The 20,876-nt window shown below is 51.1% G+C and overlaps 7 protein-coding genes across 7 annotated transcripts; 3 read left to right on the forward strand and 4 right to left on the reverse strand.

Moving 5' to 3' along the window:
• Positions 1-1,471: 1,471 nt before the first annotated feature.
• On the reverse strand, positions 1,472-5,072 carry VTN77DRAFT_9782 (uncharacterized protein; the record flags this gene model as incomplete). Its single annotated transcript, XM_069426426.1, has 4 exons — positions 1,472-1,653; positions 1,710-2,443; positions 2,651-4,958; positions 5,027-5,072. 4 exons carry the CDS (start codon positions 5,070-5,072, stop codon positions 1,472-1,474), a joined length of 3,270 nt encoding a protein of 1,089 aa, XP_069273685.1.
• An 890-nt stretch (positions 5,073-5,962) lies between these two features.
• On the reverse strand, positions 5,963-9,939 carry VTN77DRAFT_9783 (uncharacterized protein; the record flags this gene model as incomplete). The annotated part of the gene is made up of 3 exons (XM_069426427.1): positions 5,963-6,066; positions 6,150-9,594; positions 9,670-9,939. 3 exons carry the CDS (start codon positions 9,937-9,939, stop codon positions 5,963-5,965), a joined length of 3,819 nt encoding a protein of 1,272 aa, XP_069273686.1.
• A 1,111-nt stretch (positions 9,940-11,050) lies between these two features.
• Positions 11,051-12,317, reverse strand: VTN77DRAFT_9784 (uncharacterized protein; the record flags this gene model as incomplete). The annotated part of the gene is made up of 4 exons (XM_069426428.1): positions 11,051-11,194; positions 11,244-11,481; positions 11,575-11,938; positions 12,116-12,317. 4 exons carry the CDS (start codon positions 12,315-12,317, stop codon positions 11,051-11,053), a joined length of 948 nt encoding a protein of 315 aa, XP_069273687.1.
• Positions 12,318-13,523: 1,206 nt separating this feature from the next.
• On the reverse strand, positions 13,524-14,499 carry VTN77DRAFT_9785 (uncharacterized protein; the record flags this gene model as incomplete). Its single annotated transcript, XM_069426429.1, has 2 exons — positions 13,524-14,129; positions 14,200-14,499. 2 exons carry the CDS (start codon positions 14,497-14,499, stop codon positions 13,524-13,526), a joined length of 906 nt encoding a protein of 301 aa, XP_069273688.1.
• A 43-nt stretch (positions 14,500-14,542) lies between these two features.
• Positions 14,543-15,865, forward strand: VTN77DRAFT_9786 (uncharacterized protein; the record flags this gene model as incomplete). The annotated part of the gene is made up of 3 exons (XM_069426430.1): positions 14,543-14,794; positions 14,899-15,475; positions 15,531-15,865. The coding sequence occupies 3 exons, from the start codon at positions 14,543-14,545 to the stop codon at positions 15,863-15,865; spliced, it is 1,164 nt and encodes a 387-aa protein (XP_069273689.1).
• Positions 15,866-17,076: 1,211 nt separating this feature from the next.
• On the forward strand, positions 17,077-18,281 carry VTN77DRAFT_9787 (uncharacterized protein; the record flags this gene model as incomplete). The annotated part of the gene is made up of 5 exons (XM_069426431.1): positions 17,077-17,546; positions 17,595-17,706; positions 17,757-17,847; positions 17,897-17,981; positions 18,047-18,281. The coding sequence occupies 5 exons, from the start codon at positions 17,077-17,079 to the stop codon at positions 18,279-18,281; spliced, it is 993 nt and encodes a 330-aa protein (XP_069273690.1).
• Positions 18,282-19,589: 1,308 nt separating this feature from the next.
• On the forward strand, positions 19,590-20,624 carry VTN77DRAFT_9788 (uncharacterized protein; the record flags this gene model as incomplete). Its single annotated transcript, XM_069426432.1, has 2 exons — positions 19,590-19,643; positions 19,695-20,624. The coding sequence occupies 2 exons, from the start codon at positions 19,590-19,592 to the stop codon at positions 20,622-20,624; spliced, it is 984 nt and encodes a 327-aa protein (XP_069273691.1).
• Between the last annotated feature and the right edge of the window lie 252 nt (positions 20,625-20,876).

The following is a 20,876-nucleotide window of genomic DNA, read 5'->3' on the forward strand; positions in this document are numbered from 1 at the left end:
GTAGCCTTACTGGCTTCAACACTTACTTGACTCAAGCACTCCTTTGCTAACATGCCAAGAAGGGACATTATTAGAGTAGCAATGACCATATATCTAACCTTGTTGGCATTTATTCCTACTGCAGGATCATGGTTAACTAATTACAGTACTGTACAAGAGTGCAAAAGGGACAGACAGACATCGGCATGGCCGCAATGCCATGCCATGCCATCAAGAGAATGGGTGAAGGAATGTAGATCATATATTTTATTCTAAAGATGACCGGTCCTACATATTCCAATTTCATGCCTGCCGCACTACTTGATTCTGTCGATGACTGGGAGGTTTGCCCACGCCCCAAGGCATCACAGGCAAAGGAGTCACATCACCTCTGAAACATGTCAGGAAGGTGGTTCTTCATGTAGAACATCTTCATGGAATCAGCTGTATTTTGGGCATAAACAGCCCCGTTTTCCTGTGGATAGGTTATACTTTCTTGATCTTTTCTTGATACCACAGACCATAGAGAATTTGCGCTTTTGCTTCGTTCTATGACTTTCGTGCCTGTTCCGCGGACAGATCTCACAGGACGTCGTTCTTTTCATATGCAGTATGTACTGTACATACATACATATGTACACTAATAATAATACCTTAATTAATTCTTGCAACCTGGTATCATTCATTGACTACATTAAATGCTTGGCATCCGTTTCTCCCCGGTAAAGTACCTAATATCATATTGGCACCGTCACGTCCCTCGAAATCTGCAGGATGCTTTCGATAAAATATGGACTCCAGGCTCCACGTGTTGGTCTTGGGCTGCTGCATTCCCTATCATGACTTAGAGGTATAGATAAAAGCTCGATTCGATCTACAACTCTTTCTGTAGGTCACGGATCATATTGTATGACATACGGGCCTACATCCTAAAGCGGGCGGATGTTCTTCTGTTCTGTTCTGTTCTGCACCAGTATTCCATCTCAGGAGAGAGAATCAGGGTTGATAACACGACAGATCTGTGCAGATAAATAGATTCTTAATTCTGAGTTGGACATATTATCACATTATATAGGCAAGGCAGTTACTTATGACTTTAAGTCGTGACGGTCTAGATAATATATATAATAAATACGTATGAAAAAAAAAAACGGAAAGTAAAATGAATAATGGTCAATAAATGGATAAGAATAACGAGCGTGTATCAATTCAATTCAACTCAGTAGGTATCACAAAATCGAATCAAAGAGTTGTTTTTTATTCACATAACAAAAAAGACTGTTCAGGTGTTCTGCTTCTTATTTAATTTTTTTGGTCGACTTGCGATGTATGTATGTTATGTATGTAGGGATATCTTCTCATCTCATCATGCCCAAGGGTATCTTATCTAATCTCGTCACGTCTCGTCTCATCTATTCATATCCTTCCGTGTTTCCAACCATCGTCATGTCTCTTTTCTCGTGTCGTGTCGGCGTTTCTTCTCGTCTGTACATTACGCCAGCTGCTCCGCCCACGGCGCCGCACCCGGCTGCACCTTGTTCAGCCACTGCACAAGCTCGATCAGCTCCTTGCGGCGCTCATCTTCCAGCTGGTCCTCGTCGCCGGTCAGCACGGCCTGGAAGACGGGCAGAAGGTTGGGCGTCAGCTGGCGGACGGTGGCGTCTTCCCATTTATCTGGATGAGACGTTAGCAATGTCACAGGTTGAGGTCAGAGCACCGAGGATACTTACACAATTGGCAGATCATCCGGTACAGAGGCTCGTTCTCCTCGTAGTCGTTCTTCAGCGGCAGGATGCCCACAATCGCAGGCAGCACGTCGGCCACCGGCACGCTGTCGCGGTGCTTGAGGATCATCCGGCTGAGGCAGCCCGTCGCGTTGTCCGGCAGTCGAGACACCTCCTGCTGCAGGCACGGCTCCAGCTTGGCCAGGATCGTGGGGAACTCCTTCACGATCTCAGCGTCCGCGTTGGAGACCTCCACGAGCCGGCCGATCGCGTAGGCGGCGTTGGACTTGGTCTGAGGGTCCTCGTCGCTCAGCCGGTGGATCAGCAGCCGCAGGAAGGTAGACGTGAACGGAGTCACGGCGCCCTTCATGCCCGTGATGCACTCGGCCAGCACACCGACCGCGGTGGCACGCTCGATGTTCTCGCTGCTGCCAGCGAAGCGCAGAACGGTCTTCTCGAAGATCTTCCACAGCTCAGAGAAGCTCTCGCCCAGCGCGGCGGCCAGACCAGAGACCACGTCGAGCGCCCGGTCGATGACGATCCAGTCAAACTCGGACGTCTCCTCCACGTCCTGAGCATCCTCTTCGTCGCCAAAATCCTGCTGGCAGGGATGCTTCTTGTTGATGATGTCGGTGACCTGCTGGATGACGGTCTGCAAGACGTTCTCGCTGGCAATCAAGGCCGGACCAGTGTATCTGAGATTCTCAGCGAGGTTGCCGCAGATGTCGGCGACAGTGGCCCTAGTCGCAGTTAGCGAGCTGCACTCCAACTTGACTGTGATTTGACTTGAAAAAGTTGACAACAGGAATATCAGATAAAACGCTGGAAAATCGTTTTTTCACATCAATCGTGCTTGGCACGTCTGAGTGAGCTGGGATAACGAGTGTGTCATCATATAAAGGGGTCTAAAGGGGTTGCAAAAATCGAGGCAAGAAACTTCTACATACCTATCCGATTCATCGGCCCACATCTTCAGCGTAGCAGTCATCAGAATCTCGCCAAACTTCTTGACTTCGTTGGCAGGCTGCACCTGCAGCGGCAGGCCCGGCTTCCACTTCTCCATCTGGCCGGTCTCCTCAGCGAGCGCAAATAGCGTCGCGTACGACCGGTGCAGCGTGCTGATCGTGCTCTTGCGGACGCCCTCGTACGGGTGCTCCGCCAACGGCAGGATCAGCTCAATGGTCTTCTCGAAGTAAGGCAAGAAGGCGCTCTTGGTGTGGCTGATAATGTCACCAATCACCTCCACGGCGATCTCCTTCTCCTGCGCGAGAGGAGTGACCGTGGTGAAGTCCTCCCAGTCATCCTCCTCGTCGAGGTCGATATCCTCGATGCCATCCTCATCGTCATCATCAGGCTCGGCGACCTTGACCTTGCGTCCAGCAATGTTGACTTCCTGGCCGACCAGGTCCTTGGCAGCATCACCCAGCTCAACCTCGAGGTCGGCCTCTTCCTGTTCAATACAGGCCGTCAGGCCCTTGACGACACCATCCAGGAAGGGCTTGAAGTCCTCGCCATAGACCTTGGAAATGGCGCCCCACAGGATATACGTGCTCTCCTTGAGGCGGGAGTGGTCCAGGTGGAGGGCCTCCTCACTGGCCCGCATGAGAGGCTCGACGTACGGCTGGTAGTGCTGGGGTCCGGCAGAGGCGGACATCTCGCCCATCGCGTCAATGACGCTGGCACGCAGCTCGAGCTCTTCCTCGCTCTCCTTCTTCGTGGCAAATTCCTGCATGAGGTGCATCGACTTCTCAAAGTACGGCAGGAAGGCCTCCCCAGCTGACGACGCAAGAGAGCCAATCGCACTGGCAGTCAGAGACTTGATCTTGAAATCGGGGTGCTCGAACAGCTTGTGCAGGATGGGGACCAGCTCGTCTTGGTAGGGCACAACGTCCTTCTCGTCCAGGCCGTCCACGACGGTGTCGATCGCGCTGACAGCAGCCTTCATGATGTCAATGGTGGGGCCGGTTTCCTCGCCCTTGTAGATCTGCATGGCGCTGGCCAGGTTTTGCACCAGCAGGGGCATGAGCTTCTCGTGCTCCTTGCTCACGTCCTCGGCGAGGTCATCGGCCAAGCGAGCAACGCTATGCAGGGCCGCCACACGGACCTTCGGTTCCTGGTCGTTGAGAAGGTGAAGGACCATCGGGATGATCTCCCTGAACTGGGTGCTGATGAAGTCAGGAGCGCCCTCGACACACATCCCCAAGGCCAGGATACCGGCTCGACGGTAATTAGCATTCTCGCTGTTGAAGTACTGGCCCAGAGACTGGAGCAGAGGCACCACCACTTGGCTGGGAGGCAGGCTTTGAGAGAGCAAATCGAGAAAACCGAGAGCAGAGCGTGCCGGCGTAATCTCATCGTCGTCATCGCCATCGTCCAGCTCGGTGACAATGTGGAGAGACGTGCGGGTGAGCTGGTCGGCGATTTTCATGCCCTGCACTTTGAGCTTGCGGTACCTGACACACTGCATCAGGAAGCTGAGTGCCTGAGTGCGGGTATCCTCCGCGAGGTTGGTGTTGGCGGCAATCTCGTTCATGAACGTCACCAGGTCCTTGAGGTGAGGGTTCATCAGCTGCGGGTCGCAGCCCAGGAGGGTCTGGAACACCTCAAAGGCCTGCATGACACGGTCCTCATCTCCCCCGTCAATGGCATCCTTGAGGACGGCCACCATGGCGGGGAAGACCTCCTGGAACGCCTTGACAGGAGCCATGTCCTCCTCAGCATCGAGGTGCATGGCGAGCTTGCTGAGAGCCAGCAGGGTGTTGATGCGGACCTCTGCGCTCTCGGGATCGCGGATGGTCTTGCTGAACAGGTCGAAGAGATCCTTGAACTTCTCCTCGAATCCCTCGCCCAGCGTCTCCAGGATCGTGAAGAAGATGTAGATGCCAATGGCGCGCTCATCCTTGTTTCCGCTCGACGCCGCCTGCAGCAGGAAGTTTGGCAAATCCGCCCACTCGCCGTCGGAGAGGTCGATCTTCGCAATCGAGGAGATGAGGCGGGCGGTCGCGTGGCGCACCAGATCCGTATTGGCACCCATGGTCACGCGCAGCAATTGTTCGCGGATCTGAGGCTTCTGGGCAGCCGGGATCTTCAGCCAGTGTTTCCCGACCAGCGACCGCGCCTCCACCGCGGCCAGCTGTCTCAGATCGGCATTCTCGTGGGTGGTTGCGATCTGGATGAGGAACAGAAAAGCGTCGGGTTTGTTGTAGAACTCGCGCTGCAGGACGCCAGTGGCCTCCTTCACGTTCCCCTGAGCGGCTGCAATGGATGTCAGTCAGTCTCCGCATGGCGACAGTACCAAATAAATCATTCGCGCAGGAACTTACGGTTCAGAATAATCTGCAGCTGCTGCAGAAATCGCTGTTGATCCATGGCAGGCAGCTAGAAGAGTAGACGACGCCAAGCGCCGCTGCGACGAAAAAAACTGAATGGAATGTGGGGTTGTCACAAATTCTTCTGCTTCGTGGACAGGTATATTCACAACACACACCACTCAGAACTACTCGAAAGGAAACAAGTAGTTCACGAGGAATTCGTGGCGAAAAGGAGGGAAAGGAAAGAAAAGAAAAGGAGTGTGTGGTGGAGAGAGAGAGAAGGAGGAAGGGTTTGTTTGTAGATAAGAAAAAAATATTTTTTTTCCTGCCGTCCCTGGCCCGTCTGTCCATCCACGTGTGGCTCTTTGCTCGCGTACCCCGCCGCCGCCCGAACCAGAAGAACCAAAGAACCCAACCGGTGGCGATCACCAGAGTACCCACAACGATATACCTATTGTTTTCACTTTTCCCTTTTCGCGATTTTTTTTTTCAGCTTCATCTCGTTAAACTTCACCGGATTAAGGGAGTTCGTCACTCTGACTTTTTGTGTTTTTCTTATTTGCACTAAAACAAAAGAACTCGTACGCCACAGCGGCATATAAATCAATAATCACGAGCAATGTGCCTGACAAAATAAATGAATGGTCAATAAATGAATGGTCTACTCCGTACATTACAAATCTACAATCATTTTATGTTACGTAATGAAATAATGATACTATTCTGTAGGTGCTTTTTCTTCGAGGAATCCAGTTCGGAATGAATCCTACATGCTATGAATCGTTGATATATACAAGAAACCCGGTAGATACGTTCCATTCGATCCAACTCCAACCGAAACTCCAATATGATCCATCTCTTCCGTTCCCGAGAGGTGTTTAATCAGACGTACACCGTAACTGATAGATTGATGCTCAAAACAGCCATACTGTTAAAACCTCTGCTGATTCACTCTTCGTCAGAATCGTAGTCCTCATTCATGAGTAAAGACCGGTATCCTCGCGCCGCGAGATTTTCCTCCAGTCCGCCGTCAGACTCAGGATCCGCATAGCCTAATCCACATTAGCAACGTCCGTCCATGGTAGAGTGACAAACATCCAGAGACGAGATGAGTGGGTCCGGGCAAAGGGCTTACCTTCTCCACCAAAGTAACTGAGGGCAACCGGCAAGAAGATGAGGGCGTGGGTCGCCGCAAAGATCACCAGGGCCAACCAGATGCGGAAGTAATAGATCTCGAAGATCTTGCTGCGGGTAAACGCCAGAACACACACGCCCAGCAGCTTCGTGACTGTGATCCCGCTGAAGACGCTGCCTCCCACGTTGACCAGCGCCGTCCACGCCCGCGCATCCTTTCCCCGGAACTTCGTGGGCACGCGATCCAGGATGCTGCGCGAGGGGAACATAAAAGCCCGAGCAATGTGGGCACAGAACTCAACGCCAATTCCCACACAGATAACGAGGTTGACCAGCGACACGGCGTTCAGAGATACCCCGGCGACAGCCATCGTGCCCACGATATCCACGACAATCATCACCACCGTCGTCGCAACGACGGCTCCAGTGGCCACAGATCCCAACAAGATCGAATTGACAACGAAGATAATTGCCACCGCAGCACCCAGGAGAGTGCCAGTCAGGCGGACAATGGAGGCGTACTGATCGAAAAAGATGTAGAATTTGGAATATGGAAAGACATCGATATTGTGTCGGGTGGAAAGGTCACTGGCGATTCGCCGCGCAGCCGCATAGGCATTGATAAAGGCGTCTTGACTCTTCAGAGGTGTATGACTTGTCCGGAAGTGGCTTGCGTTGGTCATAACATGCTCTCTGTCGACAACCAGGGCATTGCTGTACGGGGCTTTGCCGCCGAGAGGACAGGATGAATCCGTTGGGGCATCAATCCACTTCTCGACGTAGTGAATGAATTCTTCGCCTTCTGGCATGCCGTAGAGCGTGATGTTCCACGGGGGAATCCGATCCTCGAAGCAGGTCTTTCCATCCTCAAAGCAGCAATCCTGCTGCGGGTTCAACCAGTAGAAGAAATCATCAATCCAACTGGCTGCCGACCCTGACAGATACGACACGTTGGGCCGTTTGGATTCTTGCTCCAGGACAAACCCAAGAGAAAACTCGTCGCAGGTCGAGAATCGTCCACAGAGCTGCTGCTGGTGGATCCGTTCCGTAACGTTCACATCCCGGGTGACAAAGTACACCGGCGGACCGGTCTCAAAGTAGTCGTCGAGGTCATTGAAATACTGGATGAGGTAGGAATCGCTGGGGATGGCGATGCGCTGGTCCAGGCCTAATTGCACCTCCGGGATCAACGCCAAGCCCGCGGTGAACAAGCCAAGGAAGATGATCACAACGGCGACCTTCACCTTCCTCCCCAGAAGAAGAGGGGCATAGACTCGCCGGATCAGTTTCTGCAGGGTGCTCTCCCCGGCTAAATCATCATACATATTACCGTCCGGCATTCCAGCCGAGGTAGCTTTGCGAACGGTCAGGCACGGTATACAATCCGCACGCAGGCTCTCCACCCGTCTCTGGTTCAGTGCCAGGACGGAAATAAACATGGTCACTTGAAGGATGGCGTTGATGAAGACAGCTCCCGCAGCGTATGCCGCGAAATTCTTTACGGCCGGCATCTCGACAAAAGTGCCCATCGCGAACGCCACAGTCTCCGTGATAGCTGAGAGAAGGATGCTGGGACCCATCCTCCCAACGGCACGAGCCACCCGCTCGTCAATCTCCTCGTCTGGGTGGCTGAGATTGACGCGGTCAAACTCGTGAACGATAAGGAAGATGTTATCAACACCAACCGCGAGCACGAGGAATGGAATCACCTCGGCAATAATCAGCGTGACCTTGATTCCCAGGGCGGAGAACAGCCCGACAGACGCGGAGACGGACATTAAGACAATCAGGATTCCGACAATGCCGAGAGTGAATTTGGACTGGACCAGTGCGTTGGCGGGGTTCGTCAAGAGGACCTTCCAAGTGACAGCGCCGGAGCCCAGTGCCAAGGAAGCATAGATGAACATGATCACATAGCTAATCACAACGATCTTGGTATCGGTGTTGCTGGACTTATTCAACTCCTCTTCCAAACTGGATTCAGTGCTGAAAGAGACACGCAGACCCCGCTCCCTAGCCTCTTCTTGAACGACAATCAGGACGTGTTTCAGCATATCTTCCCAATCCATGGCCTTCGCCTCGCCCTCGGTTCCTTGCGCAAAATTGTTGATGACCCAGGTAACGATGAGTGCTTGGGCATCCAAAACGTCACCAGTCTCCTCATAACCACCAAGGATCATATCTGGCCTCAATGGTTGTTGGAAATCCGGCAAACAGCTGACATCACCTGGCGAAGAGGCACATTGTGCGATCTGCTTCTGCCAGGCGTCGGGGGCGACATTCGAGAAGGAGCCACCAAAGTACCCGGTCAATGACTGAACCACGCAGGCATCTCCAGTGGGCTTGAAGCACACGTCCTCCAGGGCCAGACCCCTATTCGGAGAGATCATCCGACGAACTCTGCTCTCCACATCAAACCACCAGGCCAGCGTGTCGTAGCTCAGCACGGGGCCAGTGTCGTTCACGAGAAAGGCCTGCTCAGCGCGGTAGAAAGGACCAAAGTTCTCGTCAAAGAACTGCTTCTCCTGGGCTGCCGCCGAGGTTGGACTAACCCACAAGCGAACTGGATCCGTTTCGACAGCAAACCGAAGCCAGCCCAGGCTAAGCAAGCCAACGACTATTACGCTGGCCGATATGGTCAGTGCCGGAAAGCGAGCGCAAACACCGCCTAATCGACTGAACACAACATCAAACACGGAATTCAGTTTGTAATTGCGGCGAGGTGTTTCCAAATAACCAGCCCCCTGGACAATTTCTCCTTCATCCTCATCGTCACTGGGGGCCGGGTCCTGCAAGAGCCGGACGCGTTCGGGCTTGCGGTAGCGCCGGTCACGATAGGTGACATAGCTGGACACCAGAACAACGAGGAAAAGGAATACGGAATAGATCAAGATGACAGCAAACGACAGGCAAGGCAGGAGTCCAACATGGCAATATTCCTGCGTCGTCACCTCAGGCAACTCGGGACAGACGTCGGGGCAATCAACACAGGAGCAGCGATACGCAGGATCGGAGTCGTTGCAGGCTTTGGGTTTGATGAGCAATGCCTGCATACCGTGCGCATCCGGCCCACTCGGCTCGGTTTCGTAGTTGATCTGGAAGGGGCTGCCCAGCAGCTTCTTATCGCCCAGAAACTTCATGAATTGAGTGTAGTTCTTGGCTCCACCGCCGATGAAATCCATGGCCTTACCACCAGACGCGCCATTCTTGACATTCTTGCAGCTGTCGTAAAAGCCGCTCTGGTATTCCTCAGACCAGAGGTTCTCTAATTCGGTTACCAGAAGTTTGCCCGCGCTGTTCTTCTCCGTCTTCGTGACGTTGACAAAGAGGGACTGGTCCGGGGAACAGGTAAAGGTGCAGAAGATGTTGAAAAAGTTGTCCTTGCATGCAGGACAGGAGGCGATGATACCCTCTGCCAATTTTAGGTTCTTCTTTAGTGCATCAACCTGCCACGCCATTTGGTGTCAGTGTATAACACGGCCGGACAATTCTAAGGATCAATGTAAGAATAAGTTTCTCACCTGCTCTTCTTCACAACACACAGGCCCTTGAGCCCACTTATCTCCACAGAGCCCAACCAGCTTCTCTCTGACAGCAGCATCCGGCTCTCGTGCAAGCCCATTATCCGGACAGGGCAAGTCTCCGCCAAAAAAGCTCTTCTTGCCGCAATGACCTCGAATTGCACAGCGGCCCTTTTCGTGTAGTTTGGTCTCTCCCTGTGCTGCGACTACAGATAGCAACAGTCCAGACACCAGGCCTGTGAGCACAGGAGTAAACTGGAACCCCCGCATCCTGGCGAGAGTGTCGCTCCAGACCAGCCGGCACAGTGAATCCGCAACTTCTTCCCCCGACTTCCTCTCAGCAAGTACACAGCACCTCAACCATTCAGGGGAATGATTCCGAGGACAGTGAGCGGACGGTGGAGGGAGGTCGACAGCTGTTGGGAAGGTGGAAGCTGGCGGTTTGCTGGGGTTTATTTATGACGACACGGGAGCTTCCGACACCAGCCAATGATCCGACTGTATGTTTCGGACTGGACCTTGGATTGGAATGTCGAGGGCACAATCACAATGATGTTAGCTCATGGAGAATGATTGTCAAAAAGAGTGAGATAGCTGCACAAGGATAGGATCAATGTTGAATGATGGGGTTGGGGACGCGGAGTAGCCGGTGTGAGAGAGCGAGTGATGATGTGGTCTAAGGTGCGCTAGTCCGCATCCAGTGAGTATGTAAGCAACCATGGCCCAAAGTGGGGAGAGCAGCACGGGGGTGGAACTCTACCGGGCGGCACGGACCAGGCACCATTAACCAGTTACCTGGATCAGCACTGATCATGAGGATCATGAGGATGAACTGTGCATCAGGATCGCCCTGTCATGCGGGCACACAGCCTCAGCCCCCTGGCCTGGCCCTGCTGCCTAACAACCGAGCTGCACTTGATGGCGCCACGTGTTCTGGCTTGGAACTGCTGGCGAAGGAACGACTGGCCTGACTAGTGTCCATTACTCGTTGAAAAGATTGAGAATCATTCCCTCGACTCGAAACAAGGGGTTCTATGGTTTTCCGCAAAAATAATATGTCATGTTTTCCTCTTTCACACCGTCATTTGGATGGAATTGGACGTTTCGTTTCCAAGGTCCATGAACGGTTTGACGCCCAACTGGGAAGAGGAATTAGAATGATGATAGATAGGCGTTTGTTGAATCGATAAAGCCATCCAGCGTACGGATTTGACATGCTTTAGAGTTGGATTTGGTTCGTCCAGGTCAATAATTATTCTCTAGGCACGGTTGCGATAAGCTTTATTCAGTCTACGGTTCTATCACGTGGATGTCCCATGTCTTGATCACCTGATGACTCGTCCTGCAGCAGGTACAGCATGAAATGATCACTGCAGATCGTCTAGAAAACCATTCCACCACCGTCGACCACAATATCAGTGCCGTTGATATAACTACCCCCGATATCACTGCACAACAGGACCACAGGCCCCGTGAGTTCCTCGGGCGATCCCATCCGCCGCATCGGGTTGCGGTCATACCACACCTGCCGTATATTAGTAATTTGTGCTTGCCCTCTCTAGTAGATGTCCTACCTTCCGCCACGGCTCCAGCCGCTCGCCCTCGTTGAGCACCGTGTCCATGTATCCGGGAGAGATGGTGTTGATCCGGATGCCGTACCGAGTCCATTCCGCAGCCAGACTGCTCCGCATCTGCAGGAGCGCGGCCTTGGAGACGTTGTATGCCGCCTGAGGTTGGGGGTAATTAACCCGGTGGCCGCTGATGGACGCGATAAAGATGATCTTTCCCCCGTGGCCGCTTGCGATCATTTGTCTGGTGCTGTCAGTTGCTGAAAGGAATGGACCAGAAGACTGGAAATGGAAAAAGAGAAAAGGAATGCCAGGTGATCTCCTGGATTAGACATACCTCCCCACCACCTGTGCAGCAATCCAGCATCCGGTAGTATTCACGTCCAGCACCTTTTTCCACGCGTCGAGCGTCATCTCCGTCGAGTGGACACAGTTAACAATACCAGCGAAGCAGCACAGGATGTTGAGGTTGCCTAGTTGTTCCTTGGCGTGCTCTACCGCAGCCAGCATGCCTTTCTCGTCCGTGACATCAACGCCTTGAGTGATGATCTTAGCCGCAGGGAAATCTTTGCGTAGTGCCTCGATGGTCTCTTTCCCTTTTTCAATTGCCCGAGGCAGGTCGAAGAGAGCCAGCCCGGAAAGGCCATGCTCGAGCAGCGCTCGCGCGGATGCGATGGCCAGCACCCCGGCGCCTCCAGTGACTAGATTGAGTTAGCAGTGAAATCAAGCGCAATTATTCCCATGGCCATCACGTAGTAATACAGGCGTCAGGTACAATAAATCAAACAGACATTCAATGACAAGTTCAACAATTCACTAAGGACAGACAGTTCTCATAAACCTGCAACCAGACGATAAAGATGGGAGAGAAGCCATACAAACCGCATTGCCATGCACCGCAAACCTCATAACCGCCCGCTCCGCAGGACTGCTCTCTGCGGGGTACGGCTTGGGTGGCGGCGTCCGGGAGGCAGCCATGTCGAGCTCACCCAGCTGCATCCAGGGGAGTGGGGGGAGGCCATCGGGGACGGGGGGTATAGGACCCTGCTGTTGGGGATCGCTGCCGTTGGAAGGGGCCATTTGCTGGACGATGTATATTATTGATGTAGTTGTTGGTTCAGAAGGCGGTAGAAAGAGGATGAGGATGGAGGAATCTGTTTCCCTGTTAGTTTGTCATTCGTTGGTTATATGTCTGTACAGGTAATTTGAAAATCAAGGAGAGATATGTAGTCAAGGGCAGTAGGAGACAGAAGACAAACACACGGCGGTGGACGAGAGCACAAGTGCTCAACAAAAATACTCGCCTCGAACAGCAAAAGGGGTGATACATATAAATATACAGTACATACCTGAAATCCTCTATTTAGCCACTGCTTCCCAACCCTACGAAGTATCAATTATCTCGGTTGATCCTGATGATTGCTCTCTTCCTCCCGTGAAAGGACAGTAACGTCGAGGAATGATTGCGGTTTGATCAATAAATGAACGATGGGTTGGCAGTGTTTATTTATGTCTCTGGATCGGGGCACAGTGTCCCGATGAGGGCTCCTTCACCGAGTAATCTAAAAAGGCAATCCAGAGTTTATACCGCCGTAGCTACTAGGTAGGGAAGGTGAAGCAAAAGTGCACTGTGCAAAGGGTAACTGTGTCGGACGGCGGTGACTGAAATTGGTATTCTGATCCCATCATTCACGCCGTGTACTGATGCCCAGGACATACTGATTTCGGATCAAGGCAAGATAGCCGATGGCGGGGTGTTCCAGTTCCTCCCAGCCCAGAAAGGAAGGTCTACCGGGTCCATCATCCACCAAATACCACTACGCTGGATACACGGTGCGTGGGCTTTAGCATTTGTTTATCCAAATCGATCGCTTTGCCTCAATGACCCTTCTGTCCACTTTGTCGATACTGAGATCAATACCGGTCCAGAGGACCTGGCGAAGCCAATGTAAAGTAAACTAGGTATAAGGTTAAAGTTTAGGGGTTGTGAAGCCTATAAGAAGCTACAAGAAACTCTATAAATAAAGCCTGTAGTAAGTTATTTTATAAGCTTTGAGGTATAAAAATTTTACAGTCATCTGACTTTGTTACCTCCTTTACCCCTACCCCCTTCAAGCCGCCCGAGTGGAGCGAGGCTTTTAAGGCTTGTCCAATGTAAAGTAGAAAGTATAATGAATGTGACTTTTATGCTGGCCGACGGTGCTTCCTGATGTCTATACACGGCCTGTGGGATTGGTTAGCAAGAGCAAGTCATGCCTTGAGTCACGATGGACCCATGAAGCTCCCCTACCGGATGATAAACTCGACCATGTCGAGAAAGTCTTCACGGGCCTCTTCCCAATCCATGTCTGCAAACCGGGCGGGAAAGTATCTTTCGACCTCAATATAGTTTGGGGAATTGCGAGCCATATCCCGAAAGACAGCTTGCATTATTCGGTGTTGGCGGAGCTCATTCCGATATCGGTCACCAAAGTTGCAAATTTCGACACAAGAGAGGATGAGAGCGGCGAGGCCAGAGGCCACTGCGGTTGCAAAGGAGCTTCCCAAGACAATCTCAGAGTTCGATACCGTGCTTGTCTGCGGGCGACGCGGTGACTTGATCACGGCACTGCCTCCTGGGAAGATGAAATGAGATTCAGGTAAAGCTGCATCGTCCGCCACGCCGCTGACCTTGGCGGCGCCAATGCAGAACAGTCCGGGGATCTTCCCTGGATATGACCCGCTGGAGCGGTTGAACCCCTGGTGGCTCGCGGACGCGAAAGTCAGAATGTTGGCTCTGTGGGCATCCTCGATCACACCTCTCAGCTCCTTCTCGCTCTGTCCGTCCAGCTCGGAAAAAGTCAAACTCATCGATATAATGTCTACCCCCATCGTGGTTGCCCAAGAGATTGCCTGGGAAGAGTTAAGTCAGAGAATAAGCAAGCTGGTCATGCAGTAAGAATCGCGGATTATCTCTGGCTACCTTGATGGCAGATTCTACCGTAGGCTCCCCATTGATTCCCTGGTCCACTCGAGCAATGTACAGTTTTGCTTTCGGACAGATACGTCGAACCAAGTTCGTCATCAGCGTGCCATGCCCATTCGAGGAGAAGAAGTGAGGCCAGGTGCCGAACCCTTTCTGCGATGTGTAAAATGACACACCGGCAACTATGCAGTCTCCAAAGTTCCCCAGAAGTTTGTCAACACCGTCGTCTATCACGGCGACCTTGACGTCCTTCTCAGGGTCCGGCAGGTTCTTGTCGAAGGTGGCGAACTTGTCCATGTTTTCCAACCAAGCATTTCTGCCGTCCCAAAGTCGTGAGCACATGCTTTCCAAAAGAAAAAACAAAAAAAAGGAAGGCCTCTTACGTGTTGTTCACTTTGTCCTCTCCCGGGTAGTACGACTAGTCGATGAAGGAGTTGATGCCCGATTGAATCCGACGAGAGATATTCACCTCGGGTCTGTGGCCCTTCAATCGTTCTTCGAACTGATCCAAGTACAGGTTTATTCGGCCCTCCGTTTCCAGTCGCTGTTGAACGAAGATGTGGACGTCGGTCAACTGCATGTGGTTACATTGGTTAGTGATAACGGCTGGATGCGGGACGGTCCTCTGACCTTGTTGGATTCCGCGTCCTAGTTCGGTTTACTGCCCTTGGTCGAGTTGTTTTTCGCAATGAAAAGGTTGAAGATGAGGTGGCGATCATGAAGTATCTCGCTCAGAATACATCAATACCTGTTCCAAAGGTTTTAGGTTCCGGCAAGTGTGCGGTTGGCCCCTATATCGTCATGACCATTATTGAGGGGAATCTGTTATCGGGATACCTCAGAAACCCGCTTAAAGAGACAATTACTTTGAACCCCAAGATCCCCGAATCTGTCTTAAAAAGAGCTTACTATGGCATGGCTGAAATCATGCTTGAGCTCTCAAAACCAGAATTCCCATATATTGGTGCTCTGGGACAAGATGAGCTAGGAGCTTGGACTGTGACGAAGCGACCACTCACCTTCAACATGAATCGGCTTGCTCAATTCTCGAACATCCCGCCTGGTATATTTGCAAAACAACGTTTCACCAATGCGGCTGATTACTTCGAGGAGCTTGCCAAGCAACATCTATATCATCTTGAGTTTCAACGCAATGACGCAGTTGCGGACGAGGCGGACTGCCGGAAGAAATACGTAGCTCTTGATTGGGAATTTACATATGCTGCCCCCGCTGAATTCACCTATACTGCGCCCTGGTGGCTATTGTTGGAGCGTCCAGAGGAATGGGAGCCAGATCTTAACCAATTTTTAGTGCGCTACATGTCTAGATTACGCTTTTTTTCTGATGGCCCTTCGAGAGTGTGAGACGAGAAAAATCAACGAGGGTTCCTTGTCAGATTCACAACGTCTATCAGAAGCCATGGAGAATGGGTTATTCTGGCTTTGTCTGGCCGCACGACACAGCTCTATGTTCGATGAGATCTACTGGACATTTATCGATCCAAAGTATTACGGGCCCTTTACTACAATCGAGGATCGACTGGGTCTTCTAGGTGAAGAGGAGCGCACGAATCTTGACGACTTTGTTCAGAGCAGAATGAAGCAGGCGAGGGAGGCCAACTTGGCTGCTCATCAAAGCATTGATGAGATGGTTGATCTCTAGGAAGTCTTGGTCCTTTTGCCTGTTCTGCGAGATTCCATACCAAAGACGTAATAACAAAGTAGTAAACTTATAATTCAGTATAATCCTCTAAATAGAGAACAATCAATAAGTATCCTTATATCTCCTTCCTACTTACCTTATTGATGTTGCTTACCCTATGAGTCCTATAATTGATCAAGTAATCGTTAGAAATCATACTCACTAGTTATTTATCACTTATTACTTATAATGATCCTATAATCCCTTATGATGACATGGCCCCCCTATAGATAGTTCTTCCATATATATACTATATAAAAGACAACTATATGTGGTTATGTTCCGCCATTCCTTACTGCCCTGGGCTCACTGAGTATTGCACAGAGGCCAGATCTGACCATAATAAATTTACAAGATCCAGGATCTTTTTGTCATGTAAGACCTAGACTTCTCGCCCAAGTTGGCCACTATAACAATACGAGCTTTTCTCCTCCTTGATAGAATATCCCAGAATTTCCGATCAGAAGGAGGCTCGATCTGTATCTCTACCAAACGGCCATCTGCAATATGATGGCTGTGAAAGTCAATGAATCTCACGATATAATCCATGTAGGTATATATCTTGTGGGAGTAGGATCAGCTTTCTCATCAGTTCCTATGTGTACAATTTCGGGCAAGCTTGACGAAATATGCACCATATGTAGGGTTATAGGCGAATGAATCAGTGCCACGGCAACATTTTCTTTTCCTTCTCTTGTTTTTTTTTCCCCCTTGTTTCGCAAATAGAACAACAAGAACAAAAGCAGCCACGGCGAATGGTCGATAGCAAGCTAGACAAATTAGTTCTGGGATGAATTTGTACAACATATTTATATACTTCCCTAGAGTTCCAGTCAAGCCGGAAAAAGAAGCCGACGGATGTAATGACGGGTCGTCCACAGTGCCTCTTCTACCCTATCTTCTGGGGTCTGATACCTTATGCCTGAAAGGGAGGGATGGAATTGGGCTTTCTTGTGGCTCTTTTTTAACCCCCACGTGTTTCTTCGACATTATGGCACGATGACGGAGGGGCGTTGCGGGAAGTCACAATGACATCAGAAGCAACACGACTCGAAAACACCCATTATTCTCGTCTGCCATAAACTTACCGACTGAAAAGTACATATCGCACTCTCGTCTCGTCCTTTTTGAAGTGTTTTTTCATCCGCATATAAGTATATAGACGAATCGACATGTCACGAAACATCTGCGTCACCGCGGCCGAGGGCAACACCGGCTTCGTGATCACGGAGCTGCTCCTGAGCGATCCCAACTTCAAGAGCAAGACAACGTCTGTGACCGGTCTGGCCTTGAACCCGGACCACGACCACTGCAAGGATCTTGCCGAGCTCGGGGCCAAGATCGTGCCGCACCGGTTCGGCCGGGTGCGCGACACGGCCAAGATCCTGCAGGACATCAAGGTCGATACACTCTGCCTGGTGCCGCCGGCGCACCGGGACAAGGTCGACATGACGATCGAGCTGATCGAGGCAGCCAAGCGGGCCAATGTGCCCAACGTGCTTTTCCTCAGCGCGGCCGGCTGCGATATGGCGGAGAGGATGGCCCAGCCCCGGCTGCGCGAGTTCATCGACCTCGAGGCGCTGTTTATGAAGACCAAGGGCGATCCAAATACGGCGACGGGGCACTCCGGAGTCATTATCCGGTATTTCCTTCAGATGTTGATATGTGTTTGTCAGACTAACCTCTGCAGAGCCGGATTCTATGCCGAGAACCTCCTCCTGTACGCGCCACAGGCACAGGAAGAAGGATTGATTCCAATCCCAATCGGACCAAACCATAAATTCCCGCCCGTGGCGCTGGGGGTGAGTTTGTTGACTGATATAGTCTGGATAGCTTTACTGACGTCTATCAGGATGTCGCGCAGCTTGCAGCCCATGTTCTGACCGGCAAGGGCAAGAATGGGTTTAGCGAGAAGCATCGGGGGCAGCTGATGGTGGTGACAGGTAGGACGAGAACTTCAGTCATCTTTGTCTGGTATACTGAGAGTCCCAGGCCCAACGCTGCTCAGCGGCGACGAACTGGCCAAGGCGGCCAGCCAGGTTCTGGGCGTGGAGATGAAATACGACGACATTTCCGAGTAAGTATTTGAAAGTAAAATCAAATCAAAGTCATCAGTCCTCTGATCAAACTTACGTCCTGCAGAAACGAAGCCCGCCGTGCCCTCCGCGACCAGACCGACACAGACGAGGCCGAAAAGCAGTATCTTCTCGAATACTACTCGCTGGTGCGCGAGGGCAAAACCAACTACATCTCAACCAATGCGTTCCACGACGTGACGAACGTGCATCCGCTGGAGCCGCCGGACTTTTTCAAGCTCTACAGGGACGAGTTTCTGCCCAAGAAGGCGCTCAAGAAGCGGAAGGTGGATGGGGAGTAGCCGGGTGGCAGGGGGTGCCGGAAGATTGATTTGCTGCGTGCGTGCATACTACTGAGTGGTATGGATTGTGCGGCGAAAAGGTTAGAGGAATATATGCAATAGAGGCTATGAAAATATATGCGTTGATCTATAACATGTCCATTCTATTCGGTATCTCCCAATTGAAGTAGAGATGTATCGAATTATTTCTATGGACAACGCTGGTAAATACGGCATTCCCACTATTGTAATAACATCTGCTGTGCCCATTTAGTACAAACCAGCACGTACGTTCCCCCTATTTTACCTCGTCGATTCGTCTCTTCCAAGGACTCTAGACAATTTAATACTCGTCCCTAAAATAGTAACCAACTTGTCAGATTTCTAGGAAATATACCTTAGAATAAGGACTACTATTTGTGTAACTGTGGCCACGGCGACTGGATTGCAATTGTAGGGCACTTATACACCAAAATACATAATCTTGAGAAGAGAACAAAAAAAAAAGAGATAAAAAAAAGATGGATTCTGTCGATTGTGCCACGCAGTTACTAATCAACGTAGTAATCAACATCCCAGCAGTCGAATTAAATTTTTAGGGTTTAATAAATGCAAGGTCGGAGCGGGCCATGAAAAAGCAGGATGAATGGTGTGGCACCCCTGTCAGTGGATGACAGCGCTGTCAGCAAGATAATGAGGCTTAAGTCCACAATCACCAATCAATGTCTCTGCTGATGACTTTGGGTGAAATCAGCTGGAATAACGTCCCCATGGAGCCGCAACTTTCATTTATTTTAATTTTTTTTCTAGATTGTGTAACAGGACCGAGGCGGAGAAGGATATTTACTTCGTCGTCCACCACAGTATAGTACATACATGACGAACGGCACTGTCTCTCGACTCCATCAGTTCATATAAAGCATAACTATACAACATATACACACTGATCTATTTCATTCCATTTCATTACACTATGGAGTACAGACGGGCATGTTCTAACACCGCTAGGGATGGAATACCCCTGACATGTCCATGCATCGCATCTAGTCTGAGTCTTCAGCGCACGCCACACAGGGCTTGCTGAGGTGATGATGGCTACCGGGTGGTCAGCCGGCTGAGAGGGTCTTTGATGTGGTTATGATGCCCGAACACGAATTTAATTAATTAAGTTTTTTTTTCTTTTTAAGAGAAGGAAGATGTCGCTCTTGAAGAAGCCTTCTCTTCTCTTTTCTTTCTTTTCAATAAATACTCCTGACTTTTTTTTTTGGATAGGGACAACAATAACGCTGTACTTGTCTTCTATACTCTCTTGAATACACGTAAACAACAATGGCTGTTTGCAACTTTCAAGAAAGTTCAAAGCTCACAGCGAAAGCATACCAGGTTCGAAGCCCCTTATCCTGGTTGCTTATACTCGTAAACTAATAACTGCAGCACCTTTGCAATGCCGCCCTCTCCACCTCCCACCTGGCCATCACCATCTGGACCTTTGCTGCCGCCGACTTGCGGACGATGGTCCTGCCTCTGCTCCTCCTGGGCTTGCTGAGCGCATCGGCCGGGACTGTCTTTACAGTCAGTCCTATCGCCCTGGTCGACATTGTCAAGAACGTCCCCGGCATGTTCGTCTGGCTCTGGCTCAACGTGCTGCTGATCTCCATCTCCAACCAACGCACGCCTCACGCCATCATCGAAGACAAGATCAACAAGCCCTGGCGGCCCATCCCCTCCGGCAGGATCGATGTCCTGCACGCTCGCCAGCTGCTTCTGTGGGCCGTGGCGGTCCTGCTCCTCGTCAGCCACCGACTCGGCGTGCTGTACGAAACCCTCGGCTGTCTCGCTGGCAACTGGATATACAACGACCTGGAAGGCGGGGACGAGCATTTCCTCCTCCGCCAGCTGCTGAATGGCGTGGCGTATCTGCCCTACGGGATCGGGTCGATGAAGCTGGCGGTGGGTGTGATCGACGGCCACAACGAGCCCAGCGCCGAGTTCTACCGGTGGATTACTCTGATTGCTGCCATTGTGGGAACGACCATCCAGGTGCAAGACCTGAAGGATTGCGATGGCGACCGGGCGCGGAATCGTCACACCTTCCCCGTTGTGCTGGGCGAGAGGATCACCCGCATCAGTGTCTGTGTCGGGGTGCTGTTCTGGTCGGTCTTGTGCCCTGTGTATTGGAATCTCGCATGGCATTCCTGTCTCCTGTCTGGAGGACTTGGTGTAATGGTCATCCTGAGCGTCAGCTTCTTGCGCGGACGACAGGCAGACAAGATGTCCTTTGTGCTGTGGAGCTTCTGGCTTATGTCACTGTTCGTCTTGCCATCGATCAGTCAGCAGTCTGGCTGGCTGGTATATTCATCATAACAAGCATCCATATATCTGAGTTAGATTCATGCAGTTTACGGAGCTGACGATTAGACACTAGAATAGATGTATCCTTCAATTGGAGTTTCATTCACAATTTGAGTCGTGTCAACTATCAACGTCATGCCTCACTCAGTTTTCTCTATATATCAGAGATCTATACTATAGGGCACCTCATCTGGTCTCATAGTATAATCAATACCACCTTAAAAAGGAAATTGGGTCTAATCTCTTTATTCATATACCCCCCCC

Source organism: Rasamsonia byssochlamydoides (assembly GCF_041956645.1).
Source record: "Rasamsonia byssochlamydoides strain NRRL 3658 unplaced genomic scaffold VTN77scaffold_94, whole genome shotgun sequence".
NCBI lineage: Eukaryota > Fungi > Ascomycota > Eurotiomycetes > Eurotiales > Trichocomaceae > Rasamsonia > Rasamsonia byssochlamydoides.